At 36.2% G+C, this 19,670-nt stretch overlaps 1 protein-coding gene across 1 annotated transcript in view; it reads left to right on the top strand.

Annotated features, from left to right (window-relative positions):
• Window positions 1-1,646: 1,646 nt before the first annotated feature.
• ALDH5F1 (aldehyde dehydrogenase 5F1) overlaps window positions 1,647-19,670 on the top strand; it is a 369,083-nt gene continuing 351,059 nt past the window's right edge. Inside the window, exons 1-4 of the mRNA XM_089380687.1 lie at window positions 1,647-1,866; window positions 2,187-2,291; window positions 14,944-15,043; window positions 16,356-16,404. Of these exons, the coding sequence (XP_089236813.1) occupies window positions 1,786-1,866; window positions 2,187-2,291; window positions 14,944-15,043; window positions 16,356-16,404 (335 nt within the window). The 5' untranslated portion in view covers window positions 1,647-1,785. The remainder of the gene's footprint in view (window positions 1,867-2,186; window positions 2,292-14,943; window positions 15,044-16,355; window positions 16,405-19,670) is intronic.

The following is a 19,670-nucleotide window of genomic DNA, read 5'->3' as shown; positions in this document are numbered from 1 at the left end:
GGGTGCGACTGAAAACAATGAGAGTTCCCTCTTGTCCCTCTACTCACTGTAGGTTTTCCACTAGTCCTTAACATTGGGGGTGGCTTTAAGGAGTGCAAAAATAATCTTTTCCCTATTGGAAAAATCATGAACCGAAAAATATCCCTCCAATAGATTTGACCATTTATCTATCACATCTGCATCTATTTGACCTTCAAATATGGGAATGTCAAAGTTGACTTGTACCTTTAAGGAAGTGGCGGCTCTAGAGTGGCTGCAGGATGAAGATCCGTTGGTTGTGGGCATCTGCCGAAGGATCGGGCAAAGTTATCCATTATTGCGTTCCTTTGTCGCTTGAGAGCTTCTTCGAGCAATATTTTGAAAGGATCTCCTACTCCCTCATCTTTCTTTTCTTTGCCATGGGAGGCCATCGGGGTCGGTGAGGTCGGTCTTGCAAAGGTTCAACCAGTTCAAATCCTGGTTCGTTATACCCCGATCTCGTTGGGGACATGCACATAAAAACAAAGAAAGATCAAACCTAGCTCTGATACCATTGATCCAAATACAAATTTAAACAGAAATATAGAGCTACAACGAAAACTAAACTATAATTCATTGATAACAAAACACTAAAAACTGTTTACATGCAAAATGGAAATAAACTAGCTCAGACGATGGTAATGTATCTTTGAAAAGAGATGTGGCGGCTACATGCCTTCTAAATTATGCTACAATGAGGCACAAAAGCCCATTTATTACTCAGAAATAAAAGAAAACCTTAAACATAAAAAATCCTAACCCTAGGAGATGAAGTGCCAAAATTTTGTGGGCCTCGTTGGGGTAAATTGGTACACCCCTACCGCAAACAATGAGTTTTCCTGTTTTCCAAAAATACGTTACTTAGGGCCTCAAAATGGCTCTGGAAGTTTATGACCCGAAAAACTATCAAAAATAATAAACTTTGCTACAATTTTTTTTTTTTTTTTTATTTATTTATTTATTTATTTATTTTTTTTTTTTTTTTTCAGAGAGAAATCCTTATTATATGGCCGAAGCCCACAAATTACATTCAATATGGCCAAAGCCAGCAGAATACGGCCGAAGCCAGCAGATTCATTACGGCATAGCCGTCACATATTTCGCCGTAGCGAGGGGGCCTCTGCAGGGATCGAACTCGGCTGGGGGGTGCGAAAGCCATCCGCCCCAACCGTCATATCATGCACGTCACGTGCTAAACTTTGCTACAATTAAGAAAACTGAAAAAAACAATGGTGGAAGTCTTAGTGGAATAAGTGTGTGGCCACCAATATCCACCTAGATCAATAAATATCTTTAAACCAAATTATAATATATATAGTAAGCACAACTATCACTCACTACTATTTACTAATGCCCGTTGACTCATGATCTATTAATCATAATATATATAGTAAGCACAACTATCACTCACTACTATGCACTAATGTATATTACTCATGATCGGTTAGAGACACGTAATGGGTAGATTCATAGATGAATAGACCATCATCACTCACTACTATTCACTAATGCATCATCTACCAGAAATTCGTAGATTTAGAATGGATGCTCTTAAAAAAGAAACAAAACTTCTTTGAAATTTCTTTATTTCGATATCCCACCATCAAATTAAATGCTTTAAACATTACCCAAATAAATTAAAATAATAACCAATGATGATCAAAGAGCCCCTTTCTATTTAGTACGCGTAAAACCTGGTGATTTAGAGCGTAGAGTGTGAAGTGCAGGCAGTAAGAGTAGCAGATCATAGCTCGTCACATAAATTGAATGGCAATGTCAATGACGATTCGCCGCATGAGGATTGCTCCTGTCGTACACTGTTATTATGCCCACCTGCACCAGCGACAGGTAGATCCTTTTCCTCCCCCACGTCAACAAGTCTTGTACATTCAATCCCATTAACTCTCAATACTATCTTCAATGCATGTCTTTTTCTTTAAGCACGCTTAACACAAATTAATACGTGAATGGGCCAATGCAACAGAGTGTTATGCAAATTAAACTCTAATAAAAAGCATGATCGAATCCTGCTTAGCACTAGGAAAAATTGTCAAAAGCTTTTTCTTTGGAAAAACAACTGATAAGATTTACTCCGATCAGGTCATGAATATGTATGTATGAGCGATTTTTGTGTTGTAACATATGTTGTGCGATGCAATGTATTGCAGATGAGCAGCGAGTCAATAAGATGGCTGAATGAAAAGGGTCTGCTGCGAACACAAGGTCTGATTGGGGGGAAGTGGGTTGGTGCTCGCGATGGCAGGACTATACCAGTGAGCACTGAATCCACATATTTACCATTTAATATTCATTAGGATATAATTAGGGTTTAATAAAGGTTGTGCCAATGCCTTTCAAGAACGAATAGGAGGTAAATACCTTTATTGTTTGCTCTTCTTGATCTATTTGTTGTCAGCAAAATGTATTGATTCTCCTTGAATAGCCTTGTAAAATGCTATTGTTGATTCCCATAGAAAATTAAATGAAGTTTAACCAATAAAAAATGGTGTAGCACCCAAGCTATAGAAATGTGATTTTCATGATAGCTATTACACTATTATCAGCCCCCGATTCAATATCAGCAGAGTGATTGACAAATATGCCCCCAAGGGAGTGCAAATTCCGTAAGCTCTTATTCCATTTTCAGTGGTATAACACATTACTCTTCTATATACTTATTAGTAGAACAAACTTTCCCCTACATCTACACAAGACAGTCCTTTTAACCAGCATGTGTTTGGAATCTGAGCATTGACAATTAGTTTCATCTTTTGGAAAGCTCTATGTTTAATCTCTCAGTTTTAGATCATGACAACTGTTGGATATAGGCCCGGGGACTGCTCAAAGGCTTATTCTTAGTCTAGGATTGCATTTCCTCATTTAAAAAACTCATAGAAAGTCCATTAAATATTTTTAGGTCCATTTGTAGTCGGTTCAAATGAAATGAGAGTGAACTTGGATATGGTTCAAGTCGACGAGGTTAACTATGGGCATTTTGGACACCTAATAGAAATGAAAGTAATTTCTTATTTAATTTACAAGTTAATTGACTAAGAATAAATAAAATAATTTATTTAAATTTTAAATAAGGTAATTTATTTCAAAATATAAATAAAGTAAATTAATTAAAGATTTAATTAAACAAAATAATGTAACTATAACTAAATTAAATAAATACATTCCACCTACGTATCATATGATAAAAGGGAATCGACTCAAAAAAAAAGAATACGCTAGAAGATGAGAAACCGACATCCGGAGGAGGGGGAGTCGATGAAATTTGGGCATATAAGGAAGCTGTGGAGCATTGAAGAGGGAGGATTCTGATTGGAAAATTTTGGAAGTTGAGGCGGAACTTCTAACAGAGTCACATATTAAGCTTGATTGTCCTTAGAGTTTTGGGCACGGGGGCCAAAAAATTTGTCTTTTGGATTTGGGGACTGTATAGGTAGACCCCAGATAGGTTGGGGGAAAAAAGGGCGGTTTGGTAACTACACAGTGGGAACAACCACAGACCAAATACCTTCAATAGATTCTAGGTATTATTCTGCAATTTAAATTAGTAAATTCCAGTCACTGTCTGGTATAAATTTCAGATTTGAATTTCATAATTGTCTGGTTAGATTTTCATAGTCTGGGCACTACATTAGAATGGCACTACATTAGAATTTTTTTTGTGATTTGAACTTAAATAGTTTTACAATTTAATAGTTATACCTTGCTCCAGTTGAGCTCCCAAGATATTCTATAATTATCCTATCCTTCCTAATCTCTTCTGCTCCCATCCTATCCGTCCTCTACTGGAATATGCCATGGCGTCAGTTATACTGACTTAACCATTCATAGACCCTAAGGATGACAACGTTGATTATATCAACCTGATTTCCTAGTAGGCATTCGATAATCACATGTCTAGGGGAGCATGACTCGCACAATCCTCCCATGACTCTAGGTTTTGGAGGATAAACGATGAGAAACACCTCCACCCCTCCTAGTAGGACCAGGGTTAGCACCATATCATGGAATCTCATTGAGCTTCAATTGTTCTTGGAGTTTTGTCATCACGTGGTGAGTTTGGTAACTATATTATCTGCAATGTAAACATTTATCTACACATATGCATCAATATATTCAAAACAAATTGCATTTAATTAACAATTTCTATGTATTTCACATATGTTTCTATCTACGATATTGATTCTTGCATTTATATAATGTAGTTGGCCATGTCCAGCGTATATATATGTAAGTTAGTTTTCATATTAGAATGTAGTCATTCTTTTATTCTGTTCTCATCAATCATGTTGATATGCAGAAATGAAATAAAATTATAGATATCTTCATCTATAACATAATTCATGATTTAGATTTCATAGCAAGGTTAATCAAATACTAAACTTCATATTGGTATCCATATTCCAGCAATGTTGAGCAAATAACATATTTCATATTGGTATCCATGTACTAGCAAAGTGAAATAAAATTCATTTTTACATGTAATAGTTCAAAATGATAGTCTTAAGTATCTAACTAAAATAAATTAAACATATACAAAATAAGGTTCTAAGTTCTTCAAAATCAACACAAGTTGGGGTATTTCTGACATATGGTCTCTGTATTTTCCCAGGTATCTGATCTAGGACTATACTTGTCCCACTAAACCTTAATTTGGTCTACCAAGCGGTTCATGAGTTGTCGAACCCTACGTTGTAGTATACTTAATGGTTTGACCGAAATGGTTCCCTCGTCCAATACCTGCAGTTCCTTCCATTGCAGGTTATGCGATTTGTCAACTATATAATGTCTTAGTACATACTATAGATACATGAAAAACATTATGAACTTTATGCAAGTGGGGTGGCAGTTCAAGACGATAGGCAACAAGTCCAACTTTTTCCAGAATTTTCAATGGCCCAATAAATCGAGGTGATAACTTTGTTCCTTTTCCAAACTAGATCGTGCTTTTGTTTGGTTTGATGCGGATGAAAACCTGATCCCCTACTTCATAATTCTTATATCCCCTGTGAGCATCAACATATATCTTTTATCTATCTTGCCCCTCATTTAACCGTTGTCTAATTTGTTTTACCTATTCTTCCATTTCTTGAATTAATTTTGGCTTCATTATTACTCGGTCCTCTAATCTATCCCAATTTAACAATGTTCTACAAGGTATGCTATATATTGCTTCAAATGGAGGCATTCTGATTGAACTATGATAGCTGTTATTTTATGCAAATTCTACCAAGGGCAAGTACTTTTCCCATTGTGTTTGTTGGTCCATAACCTACATCTTCAACATACCTTCTAGTACATGGTTCACCCTTTTTGTTTGTCCATCAGTCTCAGAATGAGAAGCTGTACTTAAATTTGGTTTAGTTCCTAAGGCTGATTGCATACAAGTCCAGAATCTCGAAGTAAATCGTGAATCTCTATCTGATATTGTCTTCTTAGGTACTCCATGGAATATGATAATTTTATTTATAAATACCTGAGCGACATTAGCTACTTCATAAGTCTCTCTTACGAGAATAAAATTAGCGCTTTTCGTTAGTTTGTCCACTATTACCAAAATGGCATTATGCCTTTGCAGAGTAAGAGGTAGTCCGACGATAAAATCCATAGAAATCACCTCAGAATGTCATGAGGTTGCAGGAGACCTGCTGGGTGGCAATGGTCAACCTTCACTTGCTGACATTCAAAACATTTTGCAACGAATTGGACAATATCGCGCTTCATGCCTGCCCATAAGAAAAATTTCTTTATATCTGCATACATTTTCTTTACGTCAGGATGCACACAATACAACACTCTATGGGCCTCCCTAAGAATGACAACTCCTAAACTTCAAGAGTTACAAATCCAACTGAAAAGACCACTGTATATAGGACACATCTGACCTAGTACCTCGCGTTGGGGTGCACTTGTAATTTTTGTCAAGAAAAAGGAAGGTTCCTTGCGCTTATGTATAGACTATCGAGACTTAAATCGAGTTACAGTAAAGAATAGGTATCCAATTCCTCAAATTGATGACTTCTTTGACCAAATGAAAGGAGCTTTAGTCTTTTACAAAAGTTGATCTACGATCAGGTTATCATCAATTAAGAATTAAGGAAAATGATATCTCTAAGATTGCATTCCGAACACGCTTCAGGCATTACTAGTTCACTATAGTACCATTTGGGTTTGATTAATGCTCCAATAATATTCATGAATCTTATGAATAATGTTTTCCGCAAGTATCATCATTTTGTAGAAGTCTTCTTAGATGATATTCTTATCTACTCCAAAAATAAGAAGGAGCATGAAGAACATTTGCGGATAGTTTTATCTTGCCTCATGGAGCATCAGTTATATGGAAAGTTATCCAAGCGTTATTTCTTTCAAAAGAAGATTCATTACCTAGGTCATATTATATCTGGTGAAGGGATCTCAGTAGACCTTGAAAAGGTAAAATCAATCATGGAATGGCTGATACCAAAAAATGCACATGAAGTGTGAAGTTTAATGGGTTTAGTCGGCTATTATCGAAGGTCTGTAAAAGGATTATTCAAAATTGCAAAGGCTATCACAACCCTCCAGCGTAAAGGAGTTAGGTATGAATGGAATGGGGAATGTCATAGAGCATTCTCTGAACTTAAAAGATTGTTGACCAGTGCACCAATCTTGCGAGTACTTGATATGGACAAAGAATTTACTGTGTGCACTAATGCATCCAAGCAAGGATTAATTGCAGTATTAATGCAGGACAAAAGAGTAATAGCATATGCCTCAAGGAAGTTAAAACCTCATGAAGAACTCTACGCCACGCATTATTTAGAATTGGTTGTTGTAGTACTAACTTTAAAGATATGGAGACATTGCCTTGTAGGGAGAAGCTTTGTGCTCAAAAGCAACCATCAAAGGTTACAATATCGTTTACCCAAAGGGACTTAAATGCTAGACAAAGACGATGGAGTGAATTCTTAAGTGAGTATGACTTTGGAATTTCAAACATTAAAAGGAAAGAGAATGTAGTGGTAGATGCTTTAAGTAGAAGACCATGGATATTTTTTGTTATACCTATCAAGGTAGACTTCAGGAAGCGAGTACTAGAAAATTTCTTAGAAGACAATTGGTATTTAAAAGTGAAATCTGGGCTTAATGGTAAAAATCCAAAATAACCTAAGTTTGAGGGATATGAAATAGAAGATGATGGAATTTTACGATTCCATGGAAGGATATACATTCCTGATAGTGGGGATCTTCGAAACACCATTCTTAGGGAGGCCCATAGAGCGTTGTATTGTGTGCATCTTGGCGTAAAGAAAATGTATGTAGATATAAAGAAACTTTTCTTATGGGCAAACATGAAGCGCGATATTGTCCAATTCATTGCAAAATGTCTTGGATGTCAGCAAGTAAAGGCTGACTATTGCCACCCAGCAGGTCTCCTGCAACCTCACGACATTCTTATTACCAAATGGGAGGTGATTTCTATGGATTTTATCGTCGGACTACCTCTTACTCTACAAAGGCACAATGCCATTTTGGTAGTAGTGGACAAACTAACGAAAAGCGCTCATTTTATTCCCGTAAGAGAGACTTATGAAGTAGCCGATGTGGCTCGGGTATTTATAAATAAAATTATTAGATTTCATGGAGTACCTAAGAAGATCATATTAGATAGAGATTCATGATTTATTTCAAGATTCTGGACTTGTATGTAGTCAACCTTAGGAACTAAACCAAATTTAACTACAACTTATCATCTCGAGACTGATGGACAAACAGAAAGGGTGAACCATGTACTAGAAGATATGTTAAATATGTATGTTATGGACCAACAAACACAGTGGGAAAAGTACTTGCCCTTGGTTGAATTTGCATACAATAAAAACTACCATAGTTCGATCAAAATGCCTCCATTTGAAGCAATATACGACATACCTTGTAGAACACTGTTAAATTGGGATAAATTAGAGGACTGAGTAATAGTGAGGCCAGAATTAATTCAAGAGATGGAAGAATAGGTAAAACAAATTAGACAACGGTTAAATGAGGCGCAGGATAGATAAAAGATTTATGTTGATGCTCATAGGACATATAGGAATTGTGAAGTAGGGGATCAGGTTTTCATCTGCATCATACCAAACAAAAGCACGATCGGGTTCAGAAAAGGAACAAAGTTATCACCTCGATTTATTGGGCCATTGAAAGTTCTAGAAAAAGTTGGACTTCTTGCCTATCGTCTTGAACTGCCACCCCACTTGCATAAAGTTCATAATGTTTTTCATGTATCTGTAGTATGTACTAAGACATTATATAGCTGACAAATTGCATAACCTGCAATGGAAGGAACTGCAGGTATTAGACGAGGGAACCATTTCTGTCAAACCATTACGTATACTAGAACGGACGGTTCGACAACTTAGGAACTGCATGGTAGACCAAATTAAGGTCCAGTGGGACAAGTATAGACCTGGATCAGATACCTGGGAAGATACAAAGACCATATGTCGGAAATACTCCAACTTGTGTTGATTTTGAAGAACTTAGAGCCTTATTTTGTATATGTTTACTTTATTATAGTTAGATACTTAAGACTATCATTTTGAACTATTACATGTAAAAATGAATTTTATTTCACTTTGCTAGTACATGGATACCAATATGAAATATGTTATTTGCTCAACATTGCTGGAATATGGATACCAATATGAGGTTTAGTATTTGATTAACCTTGCTATGAAATCTAAATCATGAATTATGTTATAGATGAAAATATCTATAATTTTACTTCATTTCTACATATCAACATGATTGATGAGATGTGAATAAAAGAATGACTACATTTTTAACATGAAAATTAACTTACAAATATATAGGCTGGACATGGCCAACTAAGTTATGTAAATGCAAGAATCAATATCGTAGATAACAACATACGTGAAATACACAGAAACTGTTATTTAAATGCAATTTGTTTTGAATATATTGATGCATATGTGTGGATAACTTTCTACATTGCAGATAACATCGTTACCAAACCCACCACGTGATGACAAAACTCCAAGAACAATTGAACTTCAATGAGATTCCATGATAGGGTGTTAACCCTGGTCCTACTAGGAGGGGTGGAAGTGTTTCCCATCATTTATCCTCCAAAACCTAGAGTCATGGGAGGACTGTGAGAGTCATGCTCCCCTAGATGTGTGATGATGACTACTGGATACCTATTGGGAAATCAGGTCGATATAATCGACGCTGTCATTCTCAGGTCTATGAATGGTTAGGTCAGTATAACTGATGCCATGACATATTCCAGTAGAGGACGAATAGGATGGGAGCAAAGAAGATTATGAATGAAAGGATGATTATAGAATAGCTTGGGAGCTGAACTGGAGCAAGGTATAACTATTAAATTGTAAAACTATTTATGTTCAAAACACAAATTTTAAAATGCACTCATGTTAACCAGAAAAAAATCAATTTTGAAAGACAATTCTTATGTGATTATACTAATCACTAACTAATTACTAATATACTATATAAACCCTAACTTCGGGACGAAGTTTTCAGAAGAGGGGATGTATGTAATAACCCACCTACAATTACAAATAGAATGTGAATATTAGCATGCATACAGGGCATCCATGTGATAGCTACATATGCATGAATTGCATGTATTGCACTAGTATACATACTGACTTCTATTGGAAAATGTCTAAGTTAGGGTAATGAATTGATTATCAAAATAAATTCCTATCTCACCAGAATATAATGAATATATCAAATTAGACACTTTATATGTATTTCACCCTTATATACATATATATGTATGATAATCCTTAATTAAAAGAAAATATAAAATATAAGGAATTAGGAAGTAATTTCTTATTTAATTTACAAGTTACTTCATTAAAAATAAATAAAATAATTTATTTAAATTTTAAATAAGGTAAATTATTTAAAAATATAAATAAAGTAAATTAATTAAAGATTTAATTAAACAAAATAATATAACTCTAACTAAATTAAATAAATACACTCCACCTACGTATCATATGATAAAAGGGAACCGACTCAAAAAAAGAAGAAGACACTAGAAGATAAGAAACCGACATCCGGAGGAGGGGGAGTTGGTGAAATTTGGGAATATAAGGAGGTTGTGGAGCATTGAAGAGGGGGGATTCTGACTGGAAAATTTTGGAAGTTGAGGCAGAACTTCTAACAGTTACAAATTAAGCTTGATTGTTCTTGGAGTTTTGGGTATGGGGGCCAGAAAATTTGTCTTTTGGATCTGGGGACCGTACATGTAGACCCCAGATAGGTTGGGAGGAAAAAAGGGTGGTTTGGTAACTGCATAGCGGGAACAACCACAGACCAAATACCTTCAACAGATTCCAGGTATTATTCTGCAATTTAAATCAGTAAATTCCAGTTACTGTCTGGTATAAATTTCACATTTGAATCTCATAATTGTCTGGTTAGATTTTCATAGTTTGGGCACTACAACTTTTTCTTATCTCAGAGAGAGAGAGAGAAAGAGTGCAGGCAACTAGGAAAGAAATGTTTTTGTGTAGCGGATAGCCCCATATAGGTATTCATGTAGTGTCATACAGTTGTATGGAAGTCATTATAGTAATATGAATTAGACTGTGCAAATCCATACAATCATATAGACAGACCATACCATATAGGCATTGGTACAATTCATATTGACAAGCCATCTAGTCAGTGGAGTCGGTTGTACAATTTATACTGTTAGGCCATACCACCTTATAACATGTTGTACTCTCTTAGGAGGTTTGTTTAGTGTGGGGTGATTTTAGTAACCATGTAGTGCTATTTTTTATTGGGTGGCTTGTGGAGGTTTCTTTGTAAGTTCTTTGAAGGAATGAAAAGCTGAATTTGAAGGAGTAATTACCTATGTATGCCTGAAACTGCATTTTATGTTTTTGTTATTGTGTGATTGATGCTATGGTTTGAATTTAATTTCAACATTAATTAAATTTAGTAAATTATTATTTAATTTGAATCATAAGGACATTAGTCACCTAGGATTGGAAAATTTCACATGGTATCAAAGTTAACTTCTTTGATTGAATTCTTAAGGATTTGCAACGTTAAATCAACTACTGGGAAGAAGGACCAACAATTAGAAGGTTTCAAAGTTTTATTTTCAAATTTGAGAGTTTGTCGAGTGCCATAAGAAAATCTAGCAAATTTAGTGCAAAACCCCTCTAGGTAACCTAGGTTTGATGGCCACTAGAGATCAACCACCACTATCACCTTAGTGGCTTCTCTCTATCTATTTATTGGTGAAATTAATCCCAAAAGTGAGACCTCCCTATAGGAGATCACCAGAAAGGTATTAAATTTAAAAGGACTCAATGGTGATACAAGGTCTAATGATTGAAGAGAAGCTACTAGTGAAACCTTGGAAGGTTGGGATAAGAGTTTCCTAAATTTCAAATGCAATTCCCCAATACTATTATAATTTGGAAGGGGGCGGTTATATGTTAGGGTTTGTAAGATATGTAGATTTAGGGCACATGATGGCATATAACAACTCTGGAAAATAGTTTATAAAGGATAAGATTAACAAAGGACTAATAGGATATGAGGGTGGCAAGCTAGGGTTAAGTAAGCAAAGGTTTTGAATGGCCGGAATTGCATATAAGAACAATTAATACCAAGATGTCAGCCCTAATTTTGTGGTTCGAATATGCAATTGATGCTAGATTTTGCCTTTTATTATTTATTAAATGCAATCCCTCATAATAGGGAAATAACATATGGACATAAAATTGCTATAAACTGCAGATTTTAAGCTAGCCCTATCCTCGGTTACCATAAATTAAAGAAGAAAGAGAAATTTAATTTGGTGCTTTTATCTTTTCAGGCAATGGAGTCAACTAGGACAATGTCAATGATAAAGGGCCTTGGATGTAGAGGGTGGAGTGAATTTCCTCTCTTAGAAACCCTAACGACTTCTCTATAGGGAGGTCTTGAGGTCAAAGGATGCATGAACCAAGTTCCTTTTGATGGATTCTTACAAGACAAATTTTACATACCATGAAGAATCAAGATTTGAAGGAAATATATTGCACGTTTAAAAATGGCACACATAAAAATCTTAATTTCAGAAATATAACATGGAAATCGAAGAAAATGACATTAAACTTACACAATTCCAACAAGAATCACTTCAATCAATCCAAAAAGTCTCTCCATGCAAAAATCTCCTTCCCAAGACAATTTGCTCCACAAATATCACATTGCGTGCAAGAACAAAGACAAGAGCTAGTGTTCAATTTTTAGAGAAAAGAATTTTAATGAATGATGATGATGAATTGTGGAAAGTGACTTCCCTCTATTTATATGATGGTAACCAAGTCACTTTTCCATAATTTTACAATGTTGGGAAAAACATAATATTATGAGGGGCAAGGGTGGGACGAAATACTTGGTAAAAACACAATAATGTTATAATATTATATTTTTCCCAATATTTCCCCCACCTTAGGATGAGGGGTAGGGGCGGAGGCAAATATTGGGAAAAACATAATATTATTATGTTTTAATGTTATAATATTATGTTTTTCCCAATATTCCCCCCACCTTATGATGAGGGTCCAGGGTGGGGGCAAGTATTGGGAAAAACATAATAATATTGGGAAAAACATAATATTGTTATGTTTTTCATAATATTTCCCTGCACCCCCACCCTCATAATATTGGAGAAAACATTATCATAATAATATTAAGTTTTTCCCAATATTCCCCACCACCCCTGCCATCATCATTATGAAGAGAAAGGAAATAGGCAACAACTTATGCTGGAAGTAGGGAGAACCATTAAATTTTATGATCCTTGGAAACTTTGGTAGAAACCCAAGTTTTGAATTCTCCTTCAATCATGCTAGTGGATCTCTAGAGCATTTCAAATTCATGCCTTCATGACAAATGGATGAGGATGCCCCTCTCCATCCATAGATCAAAGCTGGATAACATTTTTTCACTCCACACATCACCTATTTCTCATCCTACAATTAATAGTGACTCAAAAAAAGGGGCAAGTGACACTTCTGAATTCTCCTCCAATCACCCTAGTGGAACTCTAGAGCTTTTCAAATTCATGCCTCCAAGACAAATGGATCAAGATGCCCCTCCCCATCCATAGAGATGAAAGCTGGATAACAATTTGCACCCCAACCCACAACTATTTCTTATCTTACAATTAATAGTGAATAAAAAAATGGGGCAAGTAATGCTTCTTGCCAATATATGGGGAGATTTTGGTGTGATGCACATAGATCATTCAATGCTGCCCACTCCCCTTATATATAACCTATATAATGGATGTTATAGTTGCATGTGTTCCATGGTTGAAAGCCCCTAATTATAATGAATTGGAGGGGTGGATTTTACAGGAAGAGGTCAGATTTGTATGAATCATTGAAAAATTTCATGTAATCTGGGTCACAAGCAAGATATCATGTCAAATGGATGGACTGATGGCAACTCACGGGACATCGTTAATTTTCTTGTTTCTTGCCAATGGGAAATCATGTTTCTAAATCATTTGATGCCTCTAGTGAGGTGAAGGATGCAAAACTATTGTGTGACCTCTTGGATGGTGTGTTTTTGGAGGAGATGGAGAATATAGTTAAAGTCATATTAGATAATGTGGGTAACTTTGTTCTGGAAGGCAAGATGTTGCATCAAAAACATCACCCTCATCTTTGAATTCCATGGGCCACTTATTGCTTGGATCTTGTACGGAAGGATATTGATAAAATTTACTAGATGAGGAAGGTTGTTGATCAATCCAAATTTATATCCAAATTCATTTACCACTATGCATGAATCCTCATTGTTATGAGGAAAATTATTGGGGGCAAGGAGCCTGTTTGACCAACTGTTACTGTCTTTGCAATGAATTTTCTTTCACTGCATTCTCTTATTAGCTAAAGGAATAATTTGAGGAAAATGTTGTTTGGTAACGAATGGGTGCATCACATTGGAGCAACAAGCTAGAAAGAATTGCAATCTTGTTTGTTTTATGAGACTATATTTTGGACCAAAGAATAGTCCTGAGGCCACTAAGCCCCTTGTTGTTGTCTCGCGGATGTTGGATGGCAATAAACTCACGATTCCAACTACTTGCTATGAATAGATTATTATTTTGTTAAGGATGGTATACTCTCTCTCTCTCTCTCTCTATATATATATATATATATGTATATAACAAATAAAGTTTCTAATGGTTGAGAAAAATTCTTTCCACTTCATATAGATACCTCGAGGAATAAACTAATGGTAAAATTCATTATTGAGATTATTTGTAAGCGTTTATGGGGATACTTGAATATAGTGCTGCAAAGATGTTCTCACTTCTCACAAACAACTCCTCGATAGTCTAGGGTGAGGCACGAGGTATGCTAGAAGATAATAAGTTTGTACCAGGCGTCATATACTACGGTCTCTTATTTGTGAGTTAGCACTATACAAGAGTCACAATTATGTGAAGCTATGATAAACACTTTCGTAGCATCCCTTAAAGCACTATATTGATATCTCATGTGAGATTTGCTTGATATGCTTGCATTCACAGGTTCTACACACTCTGTGCTTAAGAAAGCATATTCATAAAGTTGGAATCTTTCCCTACCCTTATTGCAAGCTTAGAATGGCTATACAAATGTTACATAGTTCTGAATTGAGTTAGTATTCCTGAGTCAAATTAAAGAATCAAGTTTGTACTTGATCTTGGTTTTAAAAGAATGCATTTTAGAAGTCAAAATGCTGTGCACATTATTATGTTCAATAGACCTTAGAGGTAAAATATCTCTAACTGCCTATTTTATTATGGTTTTTGTCTCATTTTGAAATCTATGCTGGATGTTAAGGATAGTAATGAGTTATATCTAATTGCAGGTACATAATCCAGCAAACCAAGAGCTGCTTGGAGTTGTTCCCTACATGGGGGAAAGTGAGACAAAGGATGCAATTGCTTCTGCATACGAAGCTTTCCCTTGTATGTCCACACAACTACGGTTGATAAGGACCTTAAAATTTTCATCATTTCTTTCTTTTATATATGTGTGGATAAATATTAGAGTTGCAAATCAGTTTCTTCTTTGGCAATGAAGCTACTTGACATATAGTCTGGACCCGGAGACTTGCATATGCTATATATCAGTAAAAACTGTCCCTGAACTGCCGATTACTGGCAAACTGACTCGATGGAAGTGATGACTCCAAACTGTGGGATTGAAGAGGTTGAACCCAAATTGAAATAATTTTTTTAGCAGAAGTTAATTTTTTTTTTGTTGGCTTGACCCATGGGGGATTTGAACCTTGAATCGCATGGTTTACATTACTTCATAACACAGCAATCGCCAATTGAGCTTCCCCACATGGGCTACCAGAAGGTAAAATATTGAGTAGAAACTATCACCTCCATTTCGTGCTTAGATTTCTGCTGTTGTATAGAGAAAATAAGTTAAACAACAGTGTATTAATGTAGCTGAAGATATATATCTGAACCTTTAATGGAGGTGATAATATATTATTCATTCATGAGTTTTTGTTGTGCTTACCTACTTGGATCGATATCAGCAGTGCCTCAACTCCCATAAAGGTTCAGATATGTATCGTCAGCTACTCAGCTAATAATCATTATACATTCAAAGGTAGACCTCAGTATCATAAAGATTCAAAGTCATACCGTGAAAGTTATTATCCAGCAAAATGTACAGTGAAGATTCACCCTTTAGACATATATATAGAAGTTATACATGGAATTTCTTGCCATTCCAGGGCTTTCTGTAAATGTTCTCAAGCTAGCACACAGCTAGAAATTACTTAATGATGCTTACTGTTATTGAGAAAGAAATTGGAAAAACAGCAAAGGAAAACACAAAAGCCTCCACATTCCACTTTTTCCAGGATTGTCCTGTCAGGCACTGGCAAAAACAACTCACAAAATTCTAGTGACAAGACAGAGAAAACTAGGTTCTAGTTAAAAAATGCTAAAAATGTTCTGCCAATTTGTTTTATGTTGAGGAGCCCTGCAATTTTCGATTCATATAGATGTTTGAATTGCAATCCCAAAATTATCATTTGTACACCATTGGAATCTGCTCCAAGACTTCGTTGGAAACTGCTCTGTGCCAGGAACTGTCTTTTTCAGATGATTTTAATTCTTAGAAGTGGAACCATGTTTCTCTCTAGATGAATCTTGACTTGTTCATTCCAAGTCAGTGTTTGTTGCTGTAATATAATGTGGCCTTTAAATTTCATGGTTCATGGTACTAATGGCAATATTTTGGTTCATCTTGTTTCAGCTTGGAGCAAGCTTACTGCTACTGAGAGAAGCAAAATTCTTCGAAAATGGTATTACGAGATTGTCATAATTTGCACTTGTGAAGCCTGCTTTATGCCACCTTTGTGCCTTTTCTTTTTGGACGACACATCTTTCAAATAAAGTGGTTCATGTTTCATGAACATTAATTGTAATGCTATAGTCTTCTTTGAAAATTTTCCTTCTTCCTTTGGATAGAATTTATGGGTTTTGAAAGCACACATGCATCAGACAGACATAGAAGAGTCTTACTATTAAATTCACTGATATCATTTTTTTTCCATAGAAAAAAGCCTTGTATTTCATTATGTAGAGAACAAAAATACAATTTCCATGAGTTCTGAGCGCACCTAGGCAGCTTGTGCATAGATCAGAAAGAGATAATGACAAAAAAATAAGGAACCCACAGTACAGATTTCTTTTTACATATCTTCTCCTCATATCAATGATTGGCGTGAAAGGGATGGATCTGCTTCACTTTATACATCATATTTGTTACTTTTATCAGTCCAAAAAGGAACCATATATATATATCCACTTTTCATAATAAGAATAAAAAAATAAAGCAACGTATGAGTGATGCCCTGTCGCCGCTGATTCGATACAGTTTTGTTGCCAACATCCACAGGATGAAAGTTCCACCATACAGGATCTGTACATAAGAAACCTGAGTGCTTATCTGAATCAAGTGGAATATATAGGGGGATCCTCCAATTTCGAAGAGAAAGTAGGATTGCAAAACATAGAAAATGCCTTCATCATATATTATATAACACACTGTCAGCTTGATAGAGACAAAAGATAGAGATATTTGTTGAAACAGCTGTGATAGTGTTAATTAATCCCAGGGACAGAGCTGAGAAGGCTGAGCAAATCTTCATTGTTTTCCTTGATTTCCTACTGGCCTCTAGCCAGTGCCAGTCCTTTCAAAAGCAAATCTGCTTCCTGATTCCTGTCCCTGTAAACATGAGAGACAGTAATATGCGAGAAATTCCTTGACTTGGTTTGTATGCTTTGGAATAGTGGAAGCAGTGTGTGATTTTTCATCTGTGTCTTACAATTCATTTAATTGATTACATTCAAAGAGTCACCATATATGTTTATTTCCCTGATGTTTATGAGAATGGCAAGCTATATAAGAAGCTTTAAAGCAAATAATTCCGCATAGTTGTTTGTAGCTGGGCCCATACAGCATGAGAAAGAGTAGTACTGTTGATCAGATAGATAAAGAATGCTCCCAGCCCCTCCCAGTGAGGGGAAGGAGGTTGCAGCGCCATCGAAAAAGGCCCAAGGCTTGTTGGAAATGTAGCGAGCAAGGTCTTCTGGCTTGTGCCTTAGCCAGTGAAGATCTTGAATTGTCCTCGTGAGTTAGACTTCAGTTACGATGAGTAATTTTCCAGTTTATTGGAATAATCATCAAGTTAACATGCGTAGAGTTGGAGCTCTAGTGAAATAGGAGTCTTCATCAGTTTGACTACAGAACGAGGTGGCAGTTACAGTTCAGTTAGAGCGAGTTAGTCTCCAGTGTTTATTGGAGAGAGAACGGGTTTAGAACTCTAGTGTTGATTGGAGAAAGGATGAGAATAACTCTCAGTTAGCTCGTCAATCAAGAACTCAAGTTCTATATTTTAACTGGGTCTCCTTGCATGTTTGAATTGGGCCTATAAAGAGGACGAAGGCACAAAGAAATCAGTTGTGTGCACAAAGGTTTGTGTGACAAGGCAGAGCTCATGAGTTCTGTGAGAGGAGCCTTATTTGTGGAGAGTGCAGGAATTTTTTCCTAAGGAATAGGAGGAACAAGTGCACAAGGCTTTAGGAGTTGGTTGTGCGCGGAGAAGAGGAGTTGAGGTCCTAAGAAATAGGAGGCTGAAGTGCACACTAGGAAATAGGGAATTTGCACAAGAAATAAGTCTGCCAAGTGCGCAAGGAAGGAGGAGCAGAATTGAGCAAGGAAGCAGGGTTTGCAGAGCAATTCAAGGAGGCAGCAGAGGATTGGTTGCGAGTTAGAGGGTCGAGATCGAGCAGTGATCAAGGCAGGCTGAAATCAACTATATCAACTGAGATTTGTGAGAGAAGCAAAACACTTTCTCAAAAGAGACAGACTGCTTTGTAATAGATTCAATTGCTTCAAGACAATAAAAAAATACCACATCAAGCAAGCAAGTTTTTCCTGTGGGGTTTCTTGAGAGAAATAAACGTGTCAATTTGTGTGATGTGTTTTTATCTCTATGTTTTTTATTCCGCTGCTTATGAATTGTTAAGAGACTCTGTATCTTAGTGAAAGTAAACTAGATTTCAATTTTCAGTTATTCATCTAAAGTAGTTGCAGAGTTTCATGGAAATTTAACAAGGCTTATCCTTTTGGATGGAAGTGACAGAGTGCTGAGGTCCAGAGGGATTTGTAGCTTCTCTGGCAAGGAGTCCAGTATGGCTAAGCTATTGCAGACCACTCTAATATATGAATTTCCTTGATCTTCAAAAATAACAACATTTATCTCCTACCAAATGCCCTAGCAAACCACAAGAGGAAGTGCTTTTAAAGATTCCATTGGCTTCCTATTTAGCCAAGATAGCAGACAATCCTCCATAGTGAGACCATTCCAAGAGTATTCATCACCCTGTTAATGTTTGATTTCCTTCCAGATTTGCTGAATAAAAGGGCAAAAAATGAAGAGATGTGTGATGGATTTGTCTGCCAGTAGACATAATGTGCATTTGCTGGGCCTGACACAGAAACTTTTCTGGATCACATCCCAGGTGGAGACTTTATTTTTTAGAATCAGCCAAATTTTTTTGATTTAGGGGGACAGGACAATTTCCACAACTTTTTAGACCATCAAGGAGTGTGTGGGGGGTGGGCTATTTTCTCTTTGAGCAAGAGCAAGATAACCATATTTTGGGCTATATTGACTTGAAGGAGCTAATGACCACCAGTGAGTCCTCCGATGGGAAGAGGGAAATGTGCCCTTGTTGAAGAGATGTTGTATATTGGGCCCATTCCAGCGAAAACCAATCCTCTAGGTGAAGAGCAACCCCATCCTTCTAGATTTACGTTCCCACGTAACCAATTTTGTTGAATATCTGATGTAGATAATATATCCCCTGAGAGTTTAAGGCCTGAATTAGTTGCTCAGATAGTATGTGAGAATATTTGTGCCATTGCCCACCTTCCATCTAAGGCCAGAGAAAATGAGTTCTATAGAATTGACAATAGCTCTCCAAACTATCGATCCCTTTCCTGCCCATTTCCTAGGGGATCTAAGCCAATCAAGCATCGAGGTAGGGGAGATATATTTCC

The sequence above is a fragment of the Pinus tabuliformis genome, chromosome J (genome assembly GCF_031772625.1).
Source record: "Pinus tabuliformis cultivar Carrire ecotype Pingquan chromosome J, CPIR1, whole genome shotgun sequence".
Taxonomy (NCBI): domain Eukaryota; kingdom Viridiplantae; phylum Streptophyta; class Pinopsida; order Pinales; family Pinaceae; genus Pinus; species Pinus tabuliformis.
This window is presented reverse-complemented; position numbering and strand designations above follow the sequence as displayed.